We start from the raw sequence: 23,950 nt of genomic DNA, 5'->3' as shown, positions 1-23,950 counted from the left end.
TCCCCCTCACGAAGAGCAAAACCACAAACAATTCCACCCAGACACACTCAAGCAGCGCAAGAAGTGCCTAATGGTTTGTTAATGAGGAGGTAACCCAGGTGGAGGTGGCAGGAGGAGGTGAAAAAAGGTTTCAATGGAATAAACCAAGTCTTTAAAAACACACAGGGGCAGGATGCAGCTGAAGGTTCAGTAGCCAGCGGCTATACATCCTCGCAGATTTATCTCCCTCCTTCCTACCACTTCCCTTTTTGCTCTATTTATTTTTTGCTGGTTGTTCCTTTCAGCACAATGCTTATAAAAGAAATAAATTTACTAAGCCCTGATGTGTTGTTTTCTACAAAGCAAAACTTTTGGCAAACTAAAATGTTTTATAGCTTCCTGAAAGCAAAATCATCTTTATAATGAAGGATTTCCCTGACATTGCACAAACAAATAGGAAAAGAAAGCCTGCAGGCAAGGGTTTATTTATAATAACTCTTCCTTTGATTTTTAAAAATAGAGACAAAGTCCTCTAATTTGATGCCAACCAGCTGAGCTAACAATATTGCAGGTACTTATTGTTCCAGTGATGGCAATTTTTTGGATACTGGAACAGGGTGCTGAAAAATCCCCATCCCGTTGCATGTGGTGGCCCTACCTTACTCTAACCAGGATATGCCTAGAGGCAAAAGCAGCACAGTCTGTAGTGCAGGGCTGAGAGACAGGAACTCAGCTTTAGACCTGATACAATTTGTGACATTCATTTGCTTTAGATGGAGAAAATTCTTAACCACAACGGTATGGTCTAACTCCATTTTCGGGCCTTTAACAAAGATAGACTGTGAAAGTGAGTAGTTGTATTACTGTTATTTTTCACAGAGAGCCTTCTCTACAAATCCTACTGCCTGGAAGAGCTTTCCTGAATACTGTCATCTCAATCCTGCTTTCTCTATTTTTAAGTCTGATCTTAAAACGTATCTTTTCTCCCTTGCATGTGCTTCTTCTACCCTATCGTTTCTCCCTTGCATGTGCTTCTTCTATCTTCTCTCCAATTATCCGTTATTTAACTCTGTTAAATATGTTTAAGTTTTGTTAAATATGTTAATGTTATTTCATGCATCCTCAGAATGGTTGTGGAAGGGATGCCTGAGGACCATCGAGTCCAACAACCTTGCTCAAAGCAGGGTCAGCTGGAGCAGGTTGGTCAGGGCTCTGTCCAGTTGGACTGAGATTTTTCTAACTTGCTTCCTGGCTTTCTGTTTCTGGAACAGACTGGAACATGTTTACTCAGTTGTAAGCAACAAAAATACCAGGTTTCCTGCACCTGCATTTACTCCACCTTTTTGCAAATGCTGCTTTGTTACTCATCTCCACGCTAGTGTTTCATATGTTGTTCTATCTAAACAAAAGGACATTCAATTTTTCCTTTGGTTATCCTGAAAAGAAGCAGACAACATAACTAATAGCTTCTAAGACAAGCTTCCTGGGAACCACCCATCTCTGCTATTGATTATGAAATAACGTACATTCATGCATGCTTGAGGAATGTATGAGAATGGTCAACCTTCATAAAAGAATCAACAACTATACTCTTCAGATACAGAGCCCATATATTTTTGACAGCATAGATAAAGAAAAAAATAGCAAATATACAATACTGGTTCAAAATAACACACTGATGTGCTCCAAATTCGTATAGAATAGCATCTTAGTGAAGTGCAATTTATATCAGTTGGGATTCAGCTCTCTATTCTTTAAGTGTATCATGTACGTTTCAGTCTAGGAAAAATATAAAAGGAACTGTCTACACTGGGGAGATTACAGTAAAGAAAAGATAGATTTAAATAAAAGAAAACTTATTGTGAACCAGAGAGGAAAAGTCACTTTTTAAGAGGGATTTTAGTGAGAAGAAGATGTCAGCTTGACTGCCACATATGGGAAAACGCTCCACAGGTAAGTGTATGAATGGAGCAGGAGTGAAGCATCAAGGCTGGCCCAGTGGTCCAGGAAGAAAACACTGGAAGAATCACAATGTGAGAGCTGTCTTTGCTCTCAAGGCAAGCATAGAAAATTAGAAGTTAGTCCTGCATAATTGTGAATTAATCCAAACATAGCTATTATATTATTAAATCCCATACACTGATCAAAAATAAATGAATTGTAACAGAGGCACAGGAGAGAATAGCAGCCTATATTGCTTCTGCGCAAGATCATAAAGTCAGTGTTGGACAAAAGTGAGGGCCATTGCAATCCCAAACTAAATACATCACTGAAACTATTTTACAGAAATTTTTACATCATTCATGGAATAACAATAAAGGTTGAATCCTGAAAAAATGTTGTGAATAGCAGATAGTTGCATGAATCGGTCTGATTCTGTTTGGATCTCTAATGACTCACAAAGAACGGTTCTAGGAAGACTGACTATATTTTCTAACAGGTTCTACTACAACTATCCTTAGTTAGGCTTTGACTGGTCATGTTTATAGAAACTAACCTGACACAGCTGCAGGCAAGAATTTCTGAGATGAACCTATGCTTCATATAGTGGGAGGAATATGTTAAGAGGCAGGAGATATTTAGGCAACTAATGATGGAACGTTTCCAGCATAAGAGCAGCCAAGAAGCTTCTGTAAATAACTCCCAGTTTTGAACATAAGGCATTTCTGCTGGAGAGTCCTTGAGTCTGGATCTCATGCTTCACTTGACCATGTGCCAGAGCTTGCAACGACTGGAGTTTCAGGGCACATCTCAGGCCCATCTGTTTGCTTAGCCTTTTGCCTGGAGTAGGCTGGGACACGAGCAGTGTGCCATTCAAACGGTGCATTCTGCAAGAAGTCGGGATGGCGTTTTGAGTTTCAGGCTTTGACATGGTCTTGGGTTGGCTGAGAAATCCTATGGAATACTTTTATTTTGCTAAAGGCTGACTGCATTATTTATAGATCCTGGTGCTGAGATAGCCGGCGATTTTGGAAATGGCTACCTATTCCTGTAACTAAAATGCCAATGAATAGGTGGTATCAATGTATTTATTTAAAATTTAATGTGTACTCGGATTCAGACACTCAGATCACAGGGATGCTTCTTGCCTTAGAATCTCACAGTAGAGACAAAATACGGTAGTGTGTAAGTGTATTTTTTCATTTGATACGGGAATTTTCCAGAACACAGGTCTGTGACCTGGATGTGCACACACACACGTGCACAAAGGCATGCACACATGCACACACCTACCCCTATAAACACCAGGGTAACACAATCCTTTCTAAACAACTTCTTTAAAAAACAAACTCTCCTCCAGTCACTAAAATTTCTACCAGGTCCAAACACTGGTGAAGTAAATTGCCAAATTACAGCACGCTGCACCACAGCAACCAGATTTTACAAGGGCTGCACATCCAAATAAATGCCCCTGGGCAACCCATTCATCTAACAGCTGGAAAGGTGACACTTGACATTTGGAAACTTTCCTGTGAAGATTGCTGTAAGGCTTTCCCATTAGCTTCCTGGTGAGACTGTAAGGTCGAATAAGCTGCCTTGAAACCTGCAAAGGGTAACGAAAATGCTCTAATATCACAAGCCTGCTTGATTTAAAATTCTAATTCTCAAGCCATGACTATTCAGATTTTTTCTGAAGTATTCAATACATTCCAGAGGGGGAAAAAAAAAACAAGCTTTGAGGAGGAAGCAACATGATAAAGGAGGGTTTTTAAGTGATGCGTGTATTTCTAGAGGTTAAAGAGGAAGGAGACAAAAAGGAGGAGATAGCCCCTTCTCCCCCGTCACAGTTACCCAAATTCACTGCGCACTGAGAAATTAAACAAGCAGGTCAGGGATTAAAGATGTTTCACACTCAGCATTTTCTTAGGGTCTAAGAAAGCAGGACACAAACAGTGCTTTAGAACAAGTGAGAAAAAATATGCACAGATACTAACAACAAGCTTTCAGTTGAAGTATTTTTAGGAAGTGAAATCAGACCCCAACAGCATGAAATTGCACAAACATGCAATCAGACAGGCTTTGAGCAGATGGATGGGGGAGAAAGACATCGAGCTGTTACAGTCCCAACTTCAGTTGTTCAAATCTCTTTTTGTGGGAGAATGAATCATGTATCATGTTTCTGAAAAGTTCCTTGCACTACGAACACGCTCTTTGTCAGCTGGTTCTTCACACACAGGCTGTGGCTCCTGTCTCTGCAGGTTCCTCTGCAGCTCCTCTAGACCTTGTGCTCTTTCTTCTACTAGAACAATTAGGGCAGAGGTGCTCAGCCAGGGACACACAAGGAGCACCAGAAGGGAACAAGCAGTTACCAGGTTTTTCAAGTCTGTACCCCTTAAACTCACATTTCTCAGGTAAATTCTCCTTTGCATTATTTTCCCCTGTGCATTCTTGTGTCCAGGTCATCAGCCTCATCAGAGCAAACTTTGGTTCTGGTGTAGATAATCTGAGGGCTCTATAAACTACTAAAGTACAAGTACATGCTTGTACTTTAAAAGTACTAAAATTGTCTTCCCAGGTAACAACATTGGCGGTATTTAATTTTTACTTTATGCACTACTGAGAGATTTTACTTTTTAATACTGATGGGGCTCACTTCTTTTCCCCAATTAACTAATTAGGACTTCTACTTGCACTGTGTATTGTGCAGGAAGGCTTGCTACCCTTGAGTGGAATTCAGAGCTGGGGCCAAGAAAATGTTGCTTGGATTTTAGTGTTAAGATAACGTAAGAAAGCTGGGTTCAACTACCCAAACTCAAGTACGTGATCCAAGTTGAAAGAATCTATAATTTTCAAATCACCAGATAATCTAGGTATTAGTTCCTCAAAAATTGTATTTTTAAATCTAAAACACAATGAAATCATTTTAACAATCACAGTAAAAGTATCTACAAGCAGACAGAAATGGGAAAGAGAAAAGTACTTTTAAAAAAATCACCTGTATGTATCTGTGCATGTACCAGGAAGCCTGTTTTCCATCATTTACTGATTCCACTGTAGTGTTAGCAAGACCGCCAATGTCACCCCCTGCAAACACCCAGGGTTCACTTGTTTGCATTGTTTCCGGATCTACTTCAGGAAGACCCCATCTGTTAAACTTGATAGGTGCCATGGCCTCTTTAACTGTAATTAAAGTGAACGACAAGTATGTTAATAGAAGAAACACAAAATTGTTGCTAAAATCTGTCAAATATACACTGATAAGAATAAGAAAAGTGGTTCCGAGTCCTAGTTCTTTCAGTTACTGAAACGTAAATTTACAGTAGAAAAGTCCTTTTATATACACGAACGTTTTTGTTGAGCTAGTGAAGCTATGTAATTGCAAACGGGACTCAGACAGAACAACACGCGTTATACAGAACAGCAGCTTGGTAGTATCAGAAAAGTAAGCAGTTCCTGTGTGCCTACAAAGCCAGACTTGCGTACAAGATAAATGCACACAAGCATCACAAGAAGTGACTGACTCGGTGCTGGCTCAAGAAATAATTGGTGCTAATGTTCTTCTGGTCCCTCCCTGGGAGCACACTGCTTATCCCAGCAGCTGGGATTCACAAAGTCATTCTCACTGGCATTCTTCATCTCCCAGTCCAGCACTTCTGAAAATCCTATTAATGAAGAATATTAACAAAGGAAAAATAAATACTCACCCTTTCCCTCCACCCATAGCTTTGTAGTGCACTTACCATATCAACACGCTTTTCTCCTGAATAACCTACCATATACTCTCTTGTGCGACTTAATATGCAGCATATGATTTTTGAGGTTTAAAATGAAAAAAGAATGTTTATGATGCAATTCCCAGAAATCAATTTAGATCTCCAGAATTTACTTCCTATATCTATTAACCCTCACAACAGAAATTATACCCTGCTATTTTTTGACAGGTCATTATTAAACCTGACTGAAAATTTTCAGATGGAACATTTTCCCGCCAGGAAACGGTATGCTATCAAAGCTTTGGCTTCACAAAGGGTGTTGGTTTAAAAGAAATTTAATTCTGAAAAAGATATGTTTCAATAAAGTCAAAACCATCTTGACTCAATATTTAAACCAGAACATCCTGAAAGTAAGGATCACTTTGAAACTTGTTACGTATATTAAGAATAAAATCATAAAAACACAATCAAAATGAAATGCTTAGATGAAGACAATATCTTTTGTATCTTTTTCACTGCAGTTTCTGATGTTTTTTTAAAGCATGCATTAAGATATCTTAATTTTTTTCATGTTAGTAAACAGCATACATAGGCATTCTGCACATGAACTATTATTGTCCTTAAAAATAACATGGATGTGAAAATAAAAAAATTAATTTTATACTGCATGGCATTATATTGCATGGCATTAAATACACATAAATGCTCAGAAGACTCAGAAAAAAATTATCTTGCTCTATATTAATATGATCTTTATTACGCAGTTTAAAATTATTTTGTTGTAATCACGAAGACACTTCAAAGTAGCTTCATGGAGAAAATCACTTTTTCAATAAATATTTTCAGCAAATGTTGATGATGTACACCAAAACGAGGGGGTTTTACACAGTTTTGTCTACAGGAACTGAAGATTCTGCGATAAAATGCAGCTTAAAATTGCAATGTCCCTCAGGGACGTACCACTAGCAGATGCAGATTGCCAAGGTCAATTAAACTGATGTAGTTGTGCTGTCATATATGTAAAAGAGAGACCTGCCAGTTTAAGGCACGATTATTTCTCCAACATGAGGGCAACGTCAGAGTATTGCCCCAGCGCATACCTGAGCACACAGGAAGCTTCAAACACATCTTTCCTGCACATCATCGTGATGGAATTTTCTTCCCAGGCTCTGGGAAGAAAATCTCCCAGAAAGAAGAAAATCTCCCTTCACCTCCAAATCATACATTAGAAGTGTATTTCAAAGCGGTGGCTGTGTATAATCCGGAGCAAAATAATAAAACAGAAAGCAAGGTACAAATGTTGTCACCTACTTGTCCCACCTACGCTCTCTTCCTCACCCTTGGCATACACAAATACCCAAAGGACTCAAATCCAAAGTATTTTTTTGCAACTTGTTCAGAAGCCAGAATCACAGAAGACAGTTTTAAGCTGAAACACTGTAGCAGGTTTTCATACCAAGAGTATTTAATCTATCTTGAAGACCTACTGCTTGCACAATCACTCCCACCCTGCGTGTACTTGTGGCTTAACTTGGCAAAAATAATATTTGCGTAGTAACAGCATCAAAAACTTATTAAATGTTTTCCTTTAAAAATATTTAAATTACTGAAAGATCACACCAAACACAACCTTCAGACTGAGACATTTTTCAGTCTGGAAAATGAATTTTTTGGTTTGTTTGCTTGGGTTTGGGTTTTTTTTCCGTTTCTTTCTTTTTTAAAAGAGGAAAGTGCTGATAATGACTGATAGCAGTTTTATTAAGAATGCTTCAATAATATTTATAAATCAATACATTAACTTTCTCTTTATGTCTCAGATGGTCTGTACTTCAAGAAAGCTTTTGATCTTCTTGTATTTGTCACATATAGGATAACTTGCCGCATGCGGTGGTACCATCTCAGCATGGGGTCTAGACTCTTCTCGCAAGCTAAATACATACAGGCTTGTAAAGACATGTTTGGAAAAAACCCAGAGGAAAACTTGGTGCTGCGGGATTTGGTACCGGGGATTTAATAGATGACTTTTGTTTCTCTGAGACACGACTGAACCACAGTAAAGATGTCAAAGGGCAACATGCTATTGGAGATGTAGTTTTTCAGAAGAAATGATGTAAAACTGGAAGTTCTGACTACTTTTTTCATCTTGCAGAAAAATAGGGTATTACCTCTTTTATCCTGGATCTATTACATTTTTCAAATCTATCTTTGGATTGCTTGTGCTAAAATAGCTGTCTGGACGTAATTATACCAATAGCTTTTTGAGCACAAAAAATGCCCAACGTACCTTCACCTGAAACATCTCCCCAGGGCCCGGGGATTCGTCTGCCTGATCAGTATTTTTAAAACCGGGAAAGAACATTTCCCTGGTGGCAAGGTTGACATGGTATCTGGCAGCTATTTCCTTCTGTCTTTTTTATAATCTCCAAGATTTAGGTTACGTAAAAATAAGGGCATGATTTAAAAGCATCTTATATAAGAGTTCCTAACGTCCTCACAATTTGGATCTGGCACCCAGGGCAACTGTGAGGCTGGAGGTACCACCTCCCAGACCACCTGCAGAAAGAAGGGAAGAACTCTGGTCTTCACAAAAGGAAGTCCCTTCCCTGCCCCTGCAGGGGCTGAGAGAGACTCTTAAGAGCCAAACCTGAGCTTGAAAGGAGGTGATCCCAACTATCGGTTCTCTGAATTGCTGTTTGACACTGAACAAAAAGCAAACTAGATACCTAATGTTTTTGTTGGTGCATTATTTGGGACAGGGGTAAAGAAAAGTGTCTTTTAAATCCCTGCAGCCTCACACCCTTTAAAGTTTAAAACTAACGTTGCTTTTCTCTTGAAAATTCAAAGTACAATCCTGTGGCTGTGCTGCTTTCTCCATATCCTGGTGAGATATTATATATCATTTGAAAAGATCTTTCTGGATGAAAGACAACATACAATTGAATTATTCTAATGCTATCAAGTGATGCTAACACAAATAACACCAAACAAAAGGACAGTTCTGAATATATATTCCAAATTTGCTATATTCACAGAGCAAACAAACACAAATGGAAAAGCAGCAGCAAATTATAGCACTTGCAAAAACAATATTAAAATATAAGTGAATACAGAAAAAATATTTTAATTAACAAAACAAATCAAATGGAAAAGATTCCTCAAATAAAGCTTTAAAAGTGAGTCTGTGTGTGTGTTTGACTGCCATGACTAATTATGTATCCATGTAATGTGTGTTCAATTTGGGCTTATTTAAATAGCAGAAATGCTCATTAGCTGCAGTATATCTGTGAAGCTTCAATAAACAGTTTAATGGTTTTTATGTTTAACCAATTTCATAAGTTCCTGTAATTTTAGCTTTAGTAGCTCATTAATGTTATTTTTGATATCCATCTTACAGACTTCCTTTACAGTGAACAGTAGCATTACTTCAGGAAAATACAAATATACTGTAACTTTCTTAATCTCAAATATAAACCCACAGCTGTCACATGCGCCAGCAGACTGACTAACTGCTGACACTGCCCAGCCTAAATGCCCAGCAAATAAAGAAAGGCACAATCACGCTTCCCACAGTCTGTGCCCCATTAGTGTACTTAAAAAGTGATCTGACTGGATAAAACTGGGTCCAGGTATGCTAGGAGGGGCTCCTGCTGCAAGCTGGTACGGACTTTGTTTTCTGCCTGTCAGCAGCAAGCAAATGTGTACTGATGCCTCTCGGGCAGTTAATAGGGCTTTAGAAGTCATCACAAAGCCACCTCTGGATATTGGAAATTGGTAATCATTTCAGGGTGCGGAACTGCTGCACTCAAACTCATTCAGTAAACCTATTTGTGGAGAAAAATCCTATTCCAGTGACTCAGCAGGAAAACTCCTACCTATTTCACTAGGAATCCTTTGAATCTATATACATTTCAGTTTTATATAACATTTTTTTTTAAAGTCTGGTGACTAAAAGCCTATTCTGTGGGTGCGAGGCAGATGCTGTGCTACTAGGAGACACCAGGTCACCCTCATGGGCATTCCCAGCTGGGGCATCTCAGCCACCTCTCTTACAGAATCACAGAATGGTTCAGGTCGGAAGGGACCTCAAAGACCATCTAGTTCCCACCCCCCTGCCATGGGCAGGGACACCTCCCACTAGACCAGGCTGCTCAAAGCCCCATCCAGCCTGGCCTTGAACACTTCCTCCCTCCTAGTCTTTCATTAGGTAGTCAAGGCTTCAGCGCTTCGAGGCTGAAGTCACCTCGTTGTCCAAGCAGACTGTGTGAAGAAACTCAACACTCCCTGCAGGCTTGCTGGCATCGGCACCATTTGAAGTTCTGTATTTGTACAAAGGAAATCTAAAATCTTTTTCATTTGCGAGGTCAGAGCTTTGCAAGCTTTTTCCCTTTTTCCCTAGCAAATGCTTCTCCATGTATAGAAATAATTATTAAGTAGGAGTGGATTAAATAATAAAACTGTAAACTGTTTGTGCAAATTTATTTTGCTGTATGTTGAACTATACTGGGGGGGCAGTAGTTATATTCTAGTGAGCCTTCTGGGGTTTGCTGATTCAGTTTCCAAGCAAGATGACAGTCATACTAAAAGTAAAAGCAAAATATCTGCAAGTTGTAACTGATTCCCAGAAATGTGAAATAAAAGTTTGCCCTTCAGTTACCATGCAATAGCTAGTTACTACCAAAAATCTAATAAAACATATTTTTTGCTCACAAATAGCCTACTATTTCTGGGGGTGGGGGGTTGCAAAGGCAGTATTTGGAGTTTGCTTGGATATTTTTTGCGTTCCCCTTTTTTGCCTCTCCAGGAAAATAAAACAGACATTAGCATGCTACGATTCAGTGTTCTGGAAAATGGCAATACTTGCTCTTTATTGCTGCCTGCTGAACAGAGTGTGGAACTAAACTTAGGTTGCCAGCTCCCTATCCTGTCTTAGTCCCCTGTCCTGCACTGCATATTGTAGTGCGTTTTGAGCAAACGTACTATTTTCCGTACTTTCTCCATGGTTCTCCTCAGAAACTCCAGGCTTTCCTCAGAAATTCAGAAAAGTAAGTCAGAAAAAGGACATTTGTTCCAGTGCGAAGTTTTGCAGTCTAAAAATATTGTTCCCTTTTGCTTACCAGAACAAAATAGATCAGCAAACGGTCATTCAAAGTTTAAACTTTAAAAACCAGTTGGACTGGTGTTAAGTAGAATGTTGAGGCTGTACGTGGTGCTAGGGAGTACACAGAAATACATTTGTATATATAGAGTAGCTGCAATTTGGAATGGCGACAAAAAATATTTCAGTAATTCACTAATATATCATAGGCCTCCAAAATAACAAACCAAGCAGAAGAGCAGGAATATGAGGAAAGGTACAAAATTCTCTCACAGCTCTTTATTTATGTGGGTCAATTATGATGGTTTGAAGGCACTGGTAAGCTATGCAATAAAAAAAAGCAGCCTGTGCTTGCAAAAGCTTTTTTTTCAACAAGGAGAAAAACATTTTTCTTACTCCATTGGCAGTAGTTTGAGGTTTTTTTTACTGGTTTCAGTAAAGTGGTAATGTTCTTAAAATAGTCTAGAAGGCAACTCTCCTGTTTTGTCTATTAGCAACTTCCCGAGCATAAAATGGACTTAGGAGTCCATTTTTTAAAATTAATGACGCATTTATCTGATTCCCAATGGGAGGGTGAATACCTACTGAAACTGTTGCTTAAAAACAAAATAAGCATTTTACTCTAACGAAACAAAAAAGACTAAATACCTACTGTGAGCACATGGAATCTCACTTGCAAATTTAATAGCTACAGTGCAAGAATAAGAAACATCTTGTTGAGGATAATAGACTAGAAAAATCGTTCTAACCTATGAGCCACTTTGGCTCAAAACAGCAGTTACCCATGTGCTTATGCCCTGAACACTTTGCTGAACTGGGGCTAAATCTGAATTTAATCCCTCTGGTTTTCATAGTATTTTCTTTATTCTTACATCAGTAGCATCAGCATTTATAGAATCACAGAATGGTTCGGGTTGGAAGGGACCTTAAAGATCAGCTAGTTCCAACCCCCTGCCATGGGCAGGGACACCAACCACTAGACCCGGCTGCTAACAAATAGGACATATCCTGCTAGCTTAGCCCACACCAATACTTCATTTGCAGTTCCCTGAGGTGCTTTACGAATTAGGTCAATTGATAGAGCTCTTCGTATGAACAATTAACACGTTTATTCAACCTGCATCTGAGACATCCAGTCATAGAATAATTCAGACCAGCAGGGCTCTCTGGGGGTCACCCACTCCATCCCCTTCCAAAGTTACATCAAGTTCCAAGTCAGATCAGTTTGCTCATGGCATTGTCCAGTTTCAAGTATCTCCAGTATTTTCATTTCCATCTTTTGATGGAGAATACCTGAACATCACCATCTCTTGAATACAAAAATATCTCCTCTTTAAAAAAAGAAAAAAAACACTAAGAATATAAGATGCTTTTCATGGTTTGGTTTTTGGTTTTCTTTTTTTGCAGCTGTTTTTTTTTTTTTTTTTAAATTTTCTTTTGTTATGTATGCTGAGGCAGCCCGGATATTTGGTTGTAGTCCAGCTCAATGGTGAAAATCAAATTTGACTTTCATTAGACAGCTTAGTCAAAAAATAAAGATTTAAAAGCTACTGAAATGGTATGCTCAAAATAAACATTTTATTCCCTCAAGTCTTAGTTTCTTTTCCCTTTTACAACATCCAAAATAAATGCCTTGCATTTTTGCTTGTAATTTTATTGCTATTCTAATAGCAGTTTCACCAAAAATACAGTGTGAAACTGAGGTGTATTGCTTACCCCCAAGGTAAATGACTCTCTTCTTTCACGATCAGCTCACTGCATGACTTTGTACCCCTCCCATTTTATGCTCCTATTTAAAAACCTCACAACAACTACTTAGACAGTGAATGCATACTAAGAGATGCAAGACTGGCACAGTGTTACGGCTAAGCAAGTTCAGCCTTTTAGCTGAAGCAGTTTTTAATGTGGGAGAAAACAGAATCACTCCTTTATCATAGGGTGTATGAATCACAACAAAACATACTGATTGCATAGGCTAATACTTGATTTACCACATGAGGTTCTAGAAAGCCTTCCAAAAAAACCTAAACAGAAGGTCTTAAAAACAACAAAACTTTCCAGAATTCTCATTCGAGTCAACTCCACCAACAGAGTAGCTCACGAATCTCTTAAAGATTGAAAAAATACTTTTCCCTGCTTCCTGGGGGTTAGACTGAGCCCCAAAACGTGAGCAACACAGATGACAGACTCTTTATACAGCAATACATCTCCAAGTGGAATGGGACACTGTTCTGTCAAAGAGGCGTAGACTGCACCTTATGTGCCCTTTAGAGTGGGAGGCAACTGCAGGGCAGGAGGCAGCCCTGAGTAATTGGCACTGTACGTAGCTGGGTGCTATTGCTGTCTAGGTAACAGCCTAGGCTGCAGGAGCCGATTCCAAAGCAATATTAAAACACACGAGACAGAAATGCTCCTGGAATAAACTTCAGACGTTCCTCAAAGAACCAGGTTGATCCTTCTTTTTTACTGTAGGAGAGAGTTTAGACTCTTCTCATGGCTGTATTATGGTTTAACTTTATATACAATCGGACCGGTGAACAGGAAACATCGAGTAGCTCATTCAGATTACAGACAAACCTGCTATCGGCTATATTCTAAAATTCTTCAATGGAACTTATAATTTACCTTCATTAACTAATGTTTTGTCTTCCTGCGAAGTCAGTACACTTTTTGTATAATTTTACCAATATCTCTAGAAAATCTTACTATCAGAAAATTCATTTCTTTAACTTCATTTAAAACAGCGTTATCTATAATGCGTACACTGAAAATGCAGATGTAAGAAGTCATACATTTTATATGCGCCCAAGGTATGTCCACAAATGCTATTACGCTCCTCTTAGATTATTCTAGATTTACAATTTTCCTTGATCGAAAGGATTCAGAAAACTACATTATGCTAGGAAATTTTGACATTTCCATTGCACTGGCCGAACTAGCATCTGATTACCAAATTTTCTGGTGACGTGTGCTCTGAGGCACTTGCCAAGTCCTCTGTCAGAGCATTTATACCCAAAAGACCATGACAACATGTCGTGGGGTAATTGGCTGGCATGACCATGCCCTGGGGAGGTAGGCACATTGATCACTAAGGCTTTCAGAACCTGCTAACCTTGATGAGCATCTTCAGGCTGAAGATCTATTCATTTCATCAATCTGTCTTCTGCTGAGTCAGTGTTTTTTACTTTCAAGGCACCTTTGATGTATGTGCCTGAACTCTTTAAATCTAACCTAGTGGCAGAGGAGAACAGTCTGAGCTCTGCTCAGTTCCCATGTTCTTAGTTATACTCATGTTCTTCAGCTCTCTTTCTGCTACATCCAGGCAATTCTTTCTATCTCTGAAATGCCATCTGTGTGCCAATTTCTGTATCTTTACTATGGAACTATGTAATAGTTAATTCTCAAGACCAAAGCTTGTAAAGTGCAACTAAATAATGAGACATGCTGAGACAAGCACAGGTGAATTTAAGAAATACTGTATATATGAGAAAAGCCACAGTTCTTTTGCGTATGCACAAGGAATGAGAGACAGCCAGAAGAGCTGAACCAAAATAAAGAATCCGTCTTAATTCTTGCTTAATTTAATAGGTTAAAAAAAAAAGTTTCCAAGATCAGATCAGTTCAGCTTAAAGTTGTAGTATAATGAGTTTCTCTAAAGTTAATTAGTGAGACAAGAAGAAATTCCCAAGAGCATTATTTGAGATCCCATTTGCATTGAGAGGAAAGCAAGATACGTACTGAGCAACTGGACCTCTAATCTGAATTTCTGCTCTATACTGTTATATACAGAAAACCGCTTTGTTATCAGACCCTCAAGTTTTGTTCTAAGAGATATACCTAAAGGACAACGAAATTCCTGTGAAGAGGAGCAGCAGTCACAAGCTTTGTAACCTCCAGAAGACTCATTTCACAAAACTGTCAAAGGACAGGAAACGGCTGCAGCTAAAATAACAGTCAGCATTTACAGAATGCATTAGTCAGGGTTACCTTTAGTGTCAGTTAAAATGGAGCCAAAGGCACTGATCACCACATCAGCTTTCAGACGGACAACCTGATCCTCATCTTCTTTCCAGTTTCCATCACTGTCTTGTTCAGTTCGAACAAACTCCATAGCAACAATTTGTCCACCTTTAAGTACAACTTTCCGAGGGGAGAGGAAAGGCAGAAATTCACACTTCTCTTCTTTTGCAAGTTCCATCTGTAGAACAGAAGCAATAAAATACATAACTTGAATATTGTTGTGTTCTAAAACTAAAAAAAAAAACAAACTAAAAACCAAACTGAATGCTGAAATCTGTGATGAATGATATTGCTTTATTGCCATTGGCAGTGATTCAAAACCAAAATCACTGTAAGTAATTTTCTTACAAGATTTTATAGGCTACCAAGGCAACATCAGGATCACTGAGATTCATTAGACAGCAGCCAGAAGGTATCATTCTAGGATCTAACCATGACCTGAAGAGTCACCTACAATACTCAAACGGCTGATCTCTGGGGTGCTTGCAAGACTAAAAAATGTACTGTATTTTCTAATTTAAAGGACATTCTACCTCCTGTATGCAAATGCCTCTCTCTGACTTTATAGGAAACAGGTACAACAGAGGAAAATTATTTATACACAGACTACATAAAATGAGCCTCAGATCTTTAATAAATACTCATACATTTTAAGAGCATTTCTACAAACAAAACCTTTAGAAGATGTCTTTTAAGTACCTATAGCATACTTTCAAGCCCTGTAGAAATAACAACGAGTGTTCCTCCTCATAAATGCTGTTATTCAATTTTACCTCTTCTGGGACAGCCCTGATATTAGTGAATCCCTTCCGGAAGACCACAAACACGCGACGAGCTCCACAGCGTAAAGCAGATGTTGCACAGTCAAAAGCAGTGTCTCCTGCCCCAAGTACAATTACAGTTCCATGTATTGATGGCAATGGAGAGTGACAGGCACACATCCCTGAAAGATGAAAGGAAAACCCCATTTTCAACTAGAGAAACCATTTCTGCATGACAGCTCTAAAGGTACTTGTACCCAAAGCAGTGTAAAATTGCATCTTATAGTTTCCAAGCATGGAGTGTCACTATCAAATTATTCTGCTTCACAGAAAGACAGTTTTATTCCCATTTTTAAGATATGCTCATATACATAATTTCATAGTCAGTACTCTAAGCAGCTGCACCTTTCTATCTGGAAAGAATTCAAATGACAACACGTTTGTAGGATTGTGGGTCCTGTCAGGCTGAAATTAGCACTGTGAGATCTTTTTATTCAAAAAGTAAGTTTCTCTCTTATCAGGTTCATTATCCTCCCAGTTAAAAAAAAAACCAACACCTTTTAACAGATTATAAAGAATATCACTTGGCATTTTTCAAAAGGCAACCAGTTGTTGACAGCTTGGTGTAATAGTTTCTCAAAGTTTGTTCCCTCAGTCAGTTGTCTGCAAGGCACTGACGCTGTTTGGGCTATGACATATTCTCAGAGGCTCTTCTCAGCTATTCAGCTGAACAGGAGGAAGAAAGAATATTATGATTTCAGTGATTCCTAGATCTTTCACTGGGAGAAAACATTTAATCTACTGTGGCTTTCTACAAATGATTTGCAAAAAGTTACACGGAGAGAATGACATTATGTGTTTGTCATCTACAGCTTGTATTTGATGATTCGATTAAGAAATTTGATTAAAAAATACTCAAGTAAAACTGAACTGTGTGCGTTCCTTGGATGAGACTGCACTTTATCACAAGTCTGAATACAACTAACTGTTATTAGGCAAATTATTGCAACTTAAAAAATAATGCCATAAACAACATAAAGCTACATTTTCAATGAGCCTGTGATAATTTCAGTCAGCAGGTGCTAAGTAGGTCATTTAATCATTGCACTGTAACTCAAGTATCCTACTATATTAGCAGCAGATTTTCACATGCAATTGTAAAAAAACACAAGTATCATTCAAGGAAACAATGCTTTTAATTTAGACGTATAAACAGAGTGAGAAAAAACATCCTAATACATATTCTCTCTCCATTCGTAAAATACTTAATGTACGGCCAATGCTATCATTTGTGTATATGGCATTACCTTTACTATTTACTTAATAGGCTTCTTATTCTAAAATTCTCTCTAAACTTTTCTCATTTATTTTTAACCAACTTAATCCATCACAAAAATTGTACGTTGAGCAGTGAAAAAAGCACAAGTGCAGCAGGGGAATGGCAGCTCAGAGTGCCATTACGGGACTAGTCTAGAACCGATCAGTCACAGCAGCCCACTTTGCTCTTCCTAATGAGGCCACTCCCAAAGGAAATTCACGTCTATGTATTTGCAAAGGGAATGAACCCCTTTTGGAGGAAAATATATTAACAAGAGGTATTCAGAACTTAATAAGCAGGCAGAATATGTATTTTACTGTCAATAAGTCTATTGTGTCTATTATTTAGAGAACTGTCACAGCAAAAAAAAAGAGGACAGAGCAGGACAGAGGATGTGTATATTTTATTTTAAAATTCCATGCTTTAGAGAGCAAGAGGTGCCTACAGCTACAGACAGACACTAGGAAAATTAAGCGAAAGAGACCATGTTAATTAACAGACAACACCAAAGAGCTATCTATTACTGTCAGTCAGAAAAGGTTAGTTCTTCAAAGTTCACCCTTTTTTTCATTGCAGACTTAATATAAAAAAATATCATTACATATCCTTGCAAATCGAGGGTGCTACTTTGCAACATTTTAAGAGATGTGGATCACAGTATATAGATCCTCACGCAGGCAGGCGACTTACACTACACAATTGCTATGTGTAAATACAGAATTCTATAAAGTGTTTTTTAGTCAAATTATTACAAGAGGGGATTGTTTTTCAGGATTTATTTTTCCTTTGTTAATCTACAAATGTTTTGCAGTGCGGATTCTAAATCTGTTTAATTTTTAAAGATCTCCTAAAAAAACCCCAACCAACCCCACCCTTCTCTCCCAACCCATGTGAGCTCACTTTGAGCTTAAGAAAACAGACAGAAATAAGCATTTGATCAAAACAGCAGGGAGATGGGACAGATGGATGCAGAATTTCCCTTCCTAAATATTTTGCATAAAATGAGCTAATAAACTTTACTTTCATATGCAGAATAATTTGCTGCAGAATATACATTCTTTAACATATTGTTTATGGAAAGTCTATTAAATAAGCAGGCATCCCTATATGATGCTAAAAGAAATTTCTGAATGCTCAGGAGAAAATCAGTTTGCAGATAAGAAAGGTATACGTGTTGTTAAATATGTGGCCATACGTACAAGATCACATACTGCACTAAGCGTAGGCCCAGAAAACTGTACATGGGTACATGGAATTTCGTTTTTATCAATACATTGGGGCATCTAGACCATGAAGGAATGTGGCGTAGAAATCACGATCCCCATCTCATACATCCAACTGGGGCTTATGACTTCACATTCAGGGCCCCTGAAAGCAGCAGTGCTCCTTGCGGAGCAAACGCAGTCATCTCTGTACTCAAAACAAAGACGTAAAAGCATAAAACGAGACTGCATTTGGTGCCTATGAACTGAGTGTTGTCTTATTAACTCCTGTCCTGACTGTAAGTTGTTCGGGTAAGGAACTGGTGCTCTCTTAAACGTGTCTGTTATACACGCAGCACATGATTTGGGATCAAGTGAAATAATTTATCAGCAATATACAAAGTGGTGCTTATATGGGTCAGCAACACCTTTAATATCACATTTTTTCAAGACCATCTTATATATGCTATAACAAGATAATTTATACGAATGGCAAGCTTATGACATCTTTTGAATATAATTCAAAATAACAAATATAACTTCCTAGGGGTAATGATTTGCCATGTGCTTAGATTTTTACATATGACTATTTGCTTTACAGTCTCTAGGACTGACTTTCCTCACCACACTCCCGAGGTTTCTCTCTCACCAAGAGAAAACGCTGCCACAGACCTATTCACTGGGAGGTGCTTTGTAATTGGATGTGCTGCTGTGTAACCAGCTGTCCACTCTGATATATCAATAACTGCTAATGACTTACTGAACATGATTGCAACAAAAACATAGTATTACACACCTGGTTTACTTGCCATTGCTACCAAAGGTAGGAAGTCTTTAGATGTGTAGAATCCTTGATCCATTCTCAGTCCTTGGAATATACTGTCTCTGTTTGGTTCTGGCAAACCTAAAATAGATATTTGAAGGCATATCAGAACTACAAGGGAAATTTCAGTGACCAATATATATTTCACATCACATACACATTCTCAAAAACGTCCTGAATACAAGCACTTTTACAAACCCCCAGATTTTTCTAAAAGAACATCACAAATGACGGTAGCTTCACGTTTGTAGTCTGTAGCTTACATAACTGGTGATCTTTTAATAGTACTGGTACTTGAAAAGAAGGTTGTTGGATAACCTGTGTACTCATATAACTCATATCAAAACAAATGCAGAGGAAAGGGTTAGAGAGAACAGGATATACATGCTGCAAAAGCAGGGAAGCTACTGGGGATGAGAAGACCCTTGCAAGCTTTCCTTGGATTGCTTTGCCTGCACACGCAGGTAACGCTTACTGCTGTGAAATGGTTTTGTTCCCTTTGTTTCGAGGCATTTTTCAATACAGCTAGTCTGCAGATAATACAAATGAGGCAATAACAAACAGCTTAACTGATGAGGAGAGGAGGACAAATGGCAATGCTGTACTTATCTACGAGTGTTTGTATGCCATCATTTTTTGCCATTCTTGATTGCTTTCTCAAAACCCTGAAGTCCTTATTGGCCGACATTTATTTATAGTTATTAATAGTACACGTTTATACAGAAGCCGTAGGATACAGACAGGGATACGCTTCACAACCAATAATAGTAACAAATACCTTTCAATTAAAAGAAAGCAGCAAAAATCACCATTCCAATTTTTTCATGCAAATGCAATTACATATCAGGGTATTTTCAACACAGTCCCAACTTTCATATTTACATCTAAAAAACCACAATATTATCAAAGTATGCTAATTAATAATTACACACTGAAATGGAGTAAAAGTCAACAATTTTTCTAAGAAAACACACTACAACTGAGGAGTCCTCAGAGCAAGCAGGCAGAATTGGAGCATGCAAAGCAATCTGTGTCCCCTCTGTTCTCAAGCAGGGATGGCAGCAGACTAATGTTTCTCCTCCAAGACAGACTGGTCTGGAAAACCCCAATGACACCGTATTAGTGTCAACAATAAAGTAGGATTGCGCTTTGAGGAGTTCTGTTCCAAGTAGGGAAGGTTTAGGGACTTTTTATATTACTGAAGCAGCAAAAATCTGTCTCATCAAAGCATAAGATCAGGACTCAGTCGTAAGAAAGCTTAGGATGTTTTCATGAGTCCCTTGATATGAAGGAAGTTTCTTGAACTCCGAGATCCCTGAATGAAGTTACTATAATACAGGAAGAAAAAAAATAATATAGTTTTAGTTTTAACAGTTTCCATGAAGAAAATGAAAGTATGGTCTCGGTGAATTCAAAAGGCTTACAAGCCAAGAAGTGAATAAAAAAATCTTGACATTTTTGCATTTCAAAAATCTCATGTTATTGAGCACTTTCTTGATCTCTATTTATAAAAAAAATCATGACTCAATTGCTCAACACCTGGCTTTCAAAACACTGCTGATCTATAACTGGATATTGAGAAAAATAAGGTTAGAAAATACTGTCACGTACTGAACTTCAAGACCTTTGAATGCTGTACTTCCTGGGTAGACTGGAATATCAGCTAATGAAGAATGAATAATGGATATCTTAAGAGGCTGCCAGAAATACTTAGTGCCACTGAAAGTACAATATGTAAAATGCATTAAAGAAATTATTTGAAAAACTACATAGGTTTTCCTCTATGTATATATTGCAAAATCGTCTATGGCAAGAAGAGTACCTTGGAGAAAGCTCTCAGTGACTGCCTACAGGCAGAGGACAGAGTAATGCAACTATTTCTATCGAGCTCAGAGGCCTCAGTTTACTCTTGGAAGAAACACTCTTATCATTAATGGAATGTGTAGCCTGCATTAAAAATTACTTCCTTTCTACCTAACGTCTAGTGCCATTCAAAAACAAGGAGAAACGCTCACAATATTTTTTTCTTATTTTTGCTGCTCTTATAATCTCCTAATGAAAATTATTTCGTCTGCAACAGCATCAGTCATTTAGCTCCCATAGGATGAAGAAAGAGTAGAACTGAGGGTATGTTGCAATGTTCATGCTTCAGGTTCATCACTAGTTTGGTGTCACTGAAATGAAAGGAGTTGGATTAAGAATACATTGGATACAATAATGTTTAGCCTGGCTGATGTGACACACACAAAAAAAGGCTAAGAGGTAGACAGTATACGTGGCATTTTCTGCTCTTTATTTCACTATTTTCACTTTGCTGAAAACTGCATGAAAACCAATTTTGCAATATTTACATTTGAAGGAAATGCAGGGGATTTTTCTCTTGTACCTATAAACACCTGGCACAGTTTCAAGCTGTTTGCTAAGCATCTGCTGGAAGTTGTACTGGATTCTGATGTATCTCCTTTCGCTGTTTAGTATTTGCCATTATAATGATTGAATTTAGTTTTGTTAAAATAGAGAGACTGAGTACTTCGCAAAGGCACCAGGCTAGCTAAGAAAGAGGCAGAGAGGCAGACAAACAGAGAAAGAGATCAAGAAGTGATAAGATGCATTTTAGAGAGACACCATTTCATAATGAACGGCCACCCCACAGAAGTACGCTTTACAGACAGATCAAATATTGATAAATAGCCAACAGCCTCTCAGGAGAGAGAACATTTGACCCAAAAAAACAGCTGCAGAGGAAAAAATGTAGTTTTGAGCAAACGGTTTTAGAGAAGAAATAAAATTTAAAAAACCCCAGTCATCTATGAAAGACACAGTTTAGGTCAAAATAAGGAACCAAGAGAAAATACCCTTTGAAGATAAATCAGAGAGATCTTTTAGCAAAGGGGAATTCACACACTAGTACAAAATAGCCAGGAGCCACCCGAGAAAAAATGCTTAGAAAAGCATGAGGTCTTTCCCCTAGGTTTTAGGGTAAAGCCAATGGTAGTCAGTTTTCTGCTCTCCAAAACCACCTGCAAGCCATCTAAAAGCGTCTTTTATTTATTACTTGCTATTTCTTGTCCTGAAACAATCTTTCACTATTGTAGGTCTCCTGCCTTTAAATAACCTATACCAAAATCTAGTGATAAAAATTATTTCCTTCACTTGCACTGAAGAACAACTCTTCTGAAGGGCAACCAAGAGGAGGCGGTCTAGAAAGACAATTCCACGGGTGTTGCTCGGATGGAGCCTGCACACCCGTACATAAGCAGAGGGCAATGGTTGCCCCCCACCTTCTGTAGCCAAAGCCCTGGACTCCCTGGAGCCTCAGTCTACCTGCTGATACCAGGGAACCAGCTTCTAAAGCAACTGGCATCCAAACCACAACAGTGAAGCTTCATGGGCTGTAGAAAACAGCATTTACTAAGAATAGAGAAAGAAGAAACATCGTGAAAATAACAGCTTGCCTGACAGATCTAGTTCAGTTTTGCAAAGGCTAATCTAGACAATCCCAATCTGGGTCAGGTACAGCATAGAAAGCAATTCACCTCCATTCCTGACCTAGCTTGGCTAGGCCATGCCTTTCATCTCCAGATGCTCCAGCTATCTCTCAGTAAGCATCACTCTCTGAGTATGAAGCCCTCTTTCCTTCTTTCCTTCATTTGATCCCCACAACCCTGACTCCAGTGGGCTATACCTCATCATCAGTGTTTCTCCAATGTCTGACATACCATACACTTTCCAACGTCATTAGCCACTATAACAGTGGCTTTGGAAAACACAGACTTTATCCTGCCATTTTTATATCCTTTATATATACATATAAATATATACATGCATATATATATTAGAAAAAATATCATCTGCTTTCTATCAAGACTTTGCACTCTTTGTTCTCACAATACTGATGCATGCTAATTTTCTTAACTAGCAGTGTCAAGTCCATCGTCTCATTTAACGAGATAGAATGTAGATCCTCTCACAATCCCCTAGTCCAGATGAAATATGAATTGCTAAATGGATCAGAGTCAATTTGTCAGATATACAAGGTAATATAGAAGAGTGATGCATACACAATGTAAGGGATTGGCATGCAGAGCAGTACACCTAGTCCACTTGGTTGCTGCACCAAATAAATCAAAGCACGTCAACGCATCAATCAGCTAAGTCTGAAAAGGAAATAAATACTGCTGCTATTACTGTAACTATTAGCCTGGTCTGGAAAGGAAAACTAAAGTGGGAGTAGAGGCACAGCATGTCTCTCTTTCCTATTTTGATCAAATCCCATCTCCCCAGAAACAGGAATGCTTTCTGAACCTGAACTCATTGTTTGTATTACTTAAATCTGACACGTTTGGGCAGATTTGCAGTTTCAAATGAACTTCTCAGCCAGTCTTAATAACTGACATACAAAATAAGCCCTCTTCCTTGGCGAGGGTCAAATGCAGTTTTCACTGGCAGCTGACTGAAAACAAATCTCCAGACAAAAAAAAACGGAGCTGAAGTTGAAGTACAAATATACAGTAGCCTACAGGGACAAAACTTACTAGAGGACTGTGAGGTTTTCTTGTTTTCTTTACACCAAACACTGGAAAGTTTGGTTTGCATCATTTTTAATCGTGATAACAACACATTTCAGCAAAACTTCAGCTGGACCAGGTAAACAAATGAAGAGCTAGGATCTTTCAAGCAATATTCCCTCTCTTTGGATTTTTAGCTGTTGCTATCCTGACAGCAGAGAGTTTTCAAGACGAGAATTGGCTGAATTGTTTTTCCCAACCCCTTACTTTCAGGTAAAAATGTAAATTCAGGCTGGTGAATGCAATCTGTGTTTGAATATACTGATTTTTTTAAAAGCCAAGACACTCTATTTTGACATCTTTATAATGAATCTTTCAACTTTGTTTCAAAATGACATTACATCTACAAATTGAATTCAAAGGAAAACAAAGACAATTGGATTCACTGGTTACGCATATCCCTTTTTCTACCTTTTAAAACTAGCAAACTGAAACAAATATCAAACCCCATTCATCAATTTATGGGACTTTTTTTTTTTTTTTCATATGTTCTCAGGTCATACAAATATGGAGCATTAGGTAGAAATTTA

General features: G+C 38.3%; 1 protein-coding gene across 4 annotated transcripts in view; it reads right to left on the bottom strand.

Moving 5' to 3' along the window:
• DPYD (dihydropyrimidine dehydrogenase) overlaps positions 1–23,950 on the bottom strand; it is a 365,455-nt gene that overhangs the window by 178,876 nt on the left and 162,629 nt on the right. For all 4 annotated transcript variants that reach the window (XM_054212158.1, XM_054212159.1, XM_054212157.1 and 1 more), the window contains 4 exons: positions 18,826–18,933; positions 15,522–15,691; positions 14,716–14,926; positions 4,916–5,100 (listed from right to left, as the gene is read on the bottom strand). In XM_054212158.1, coding sequence (XP_054068133.1) covers positions 4,916–5,100; positions 14,716–14,926; positions 15,522–15,691; positions 18,826–18,933 — 674 coding nt within the window. The remainder of the gene's footprint in view (positions 1–4,915; positions 5,101–14,715; positions 14,927–15,521; positions 15,692–18,825; positions 18,934–23,950) is intronic.

Source organism: Rissa tridactyla, chromosome 8 (assembly GCF_028500815.1).
Source record: "Rissa tridactyla isolate bRisTri1 chromosome 8, bRisTri1.patW.cur.20221130, whole genome shotgun sequence".
In the NCBI taxonomy this organism is placed as follows: domain Eukaryota; kingdom Metazoa; phylum Chordata; class Aves; order Charadriiformes; family Laridae; genus Rissa; species Rissa tridactyla.
This window is presented reverse-complemented; position numbering and strand designations above follow the sequence as displayed.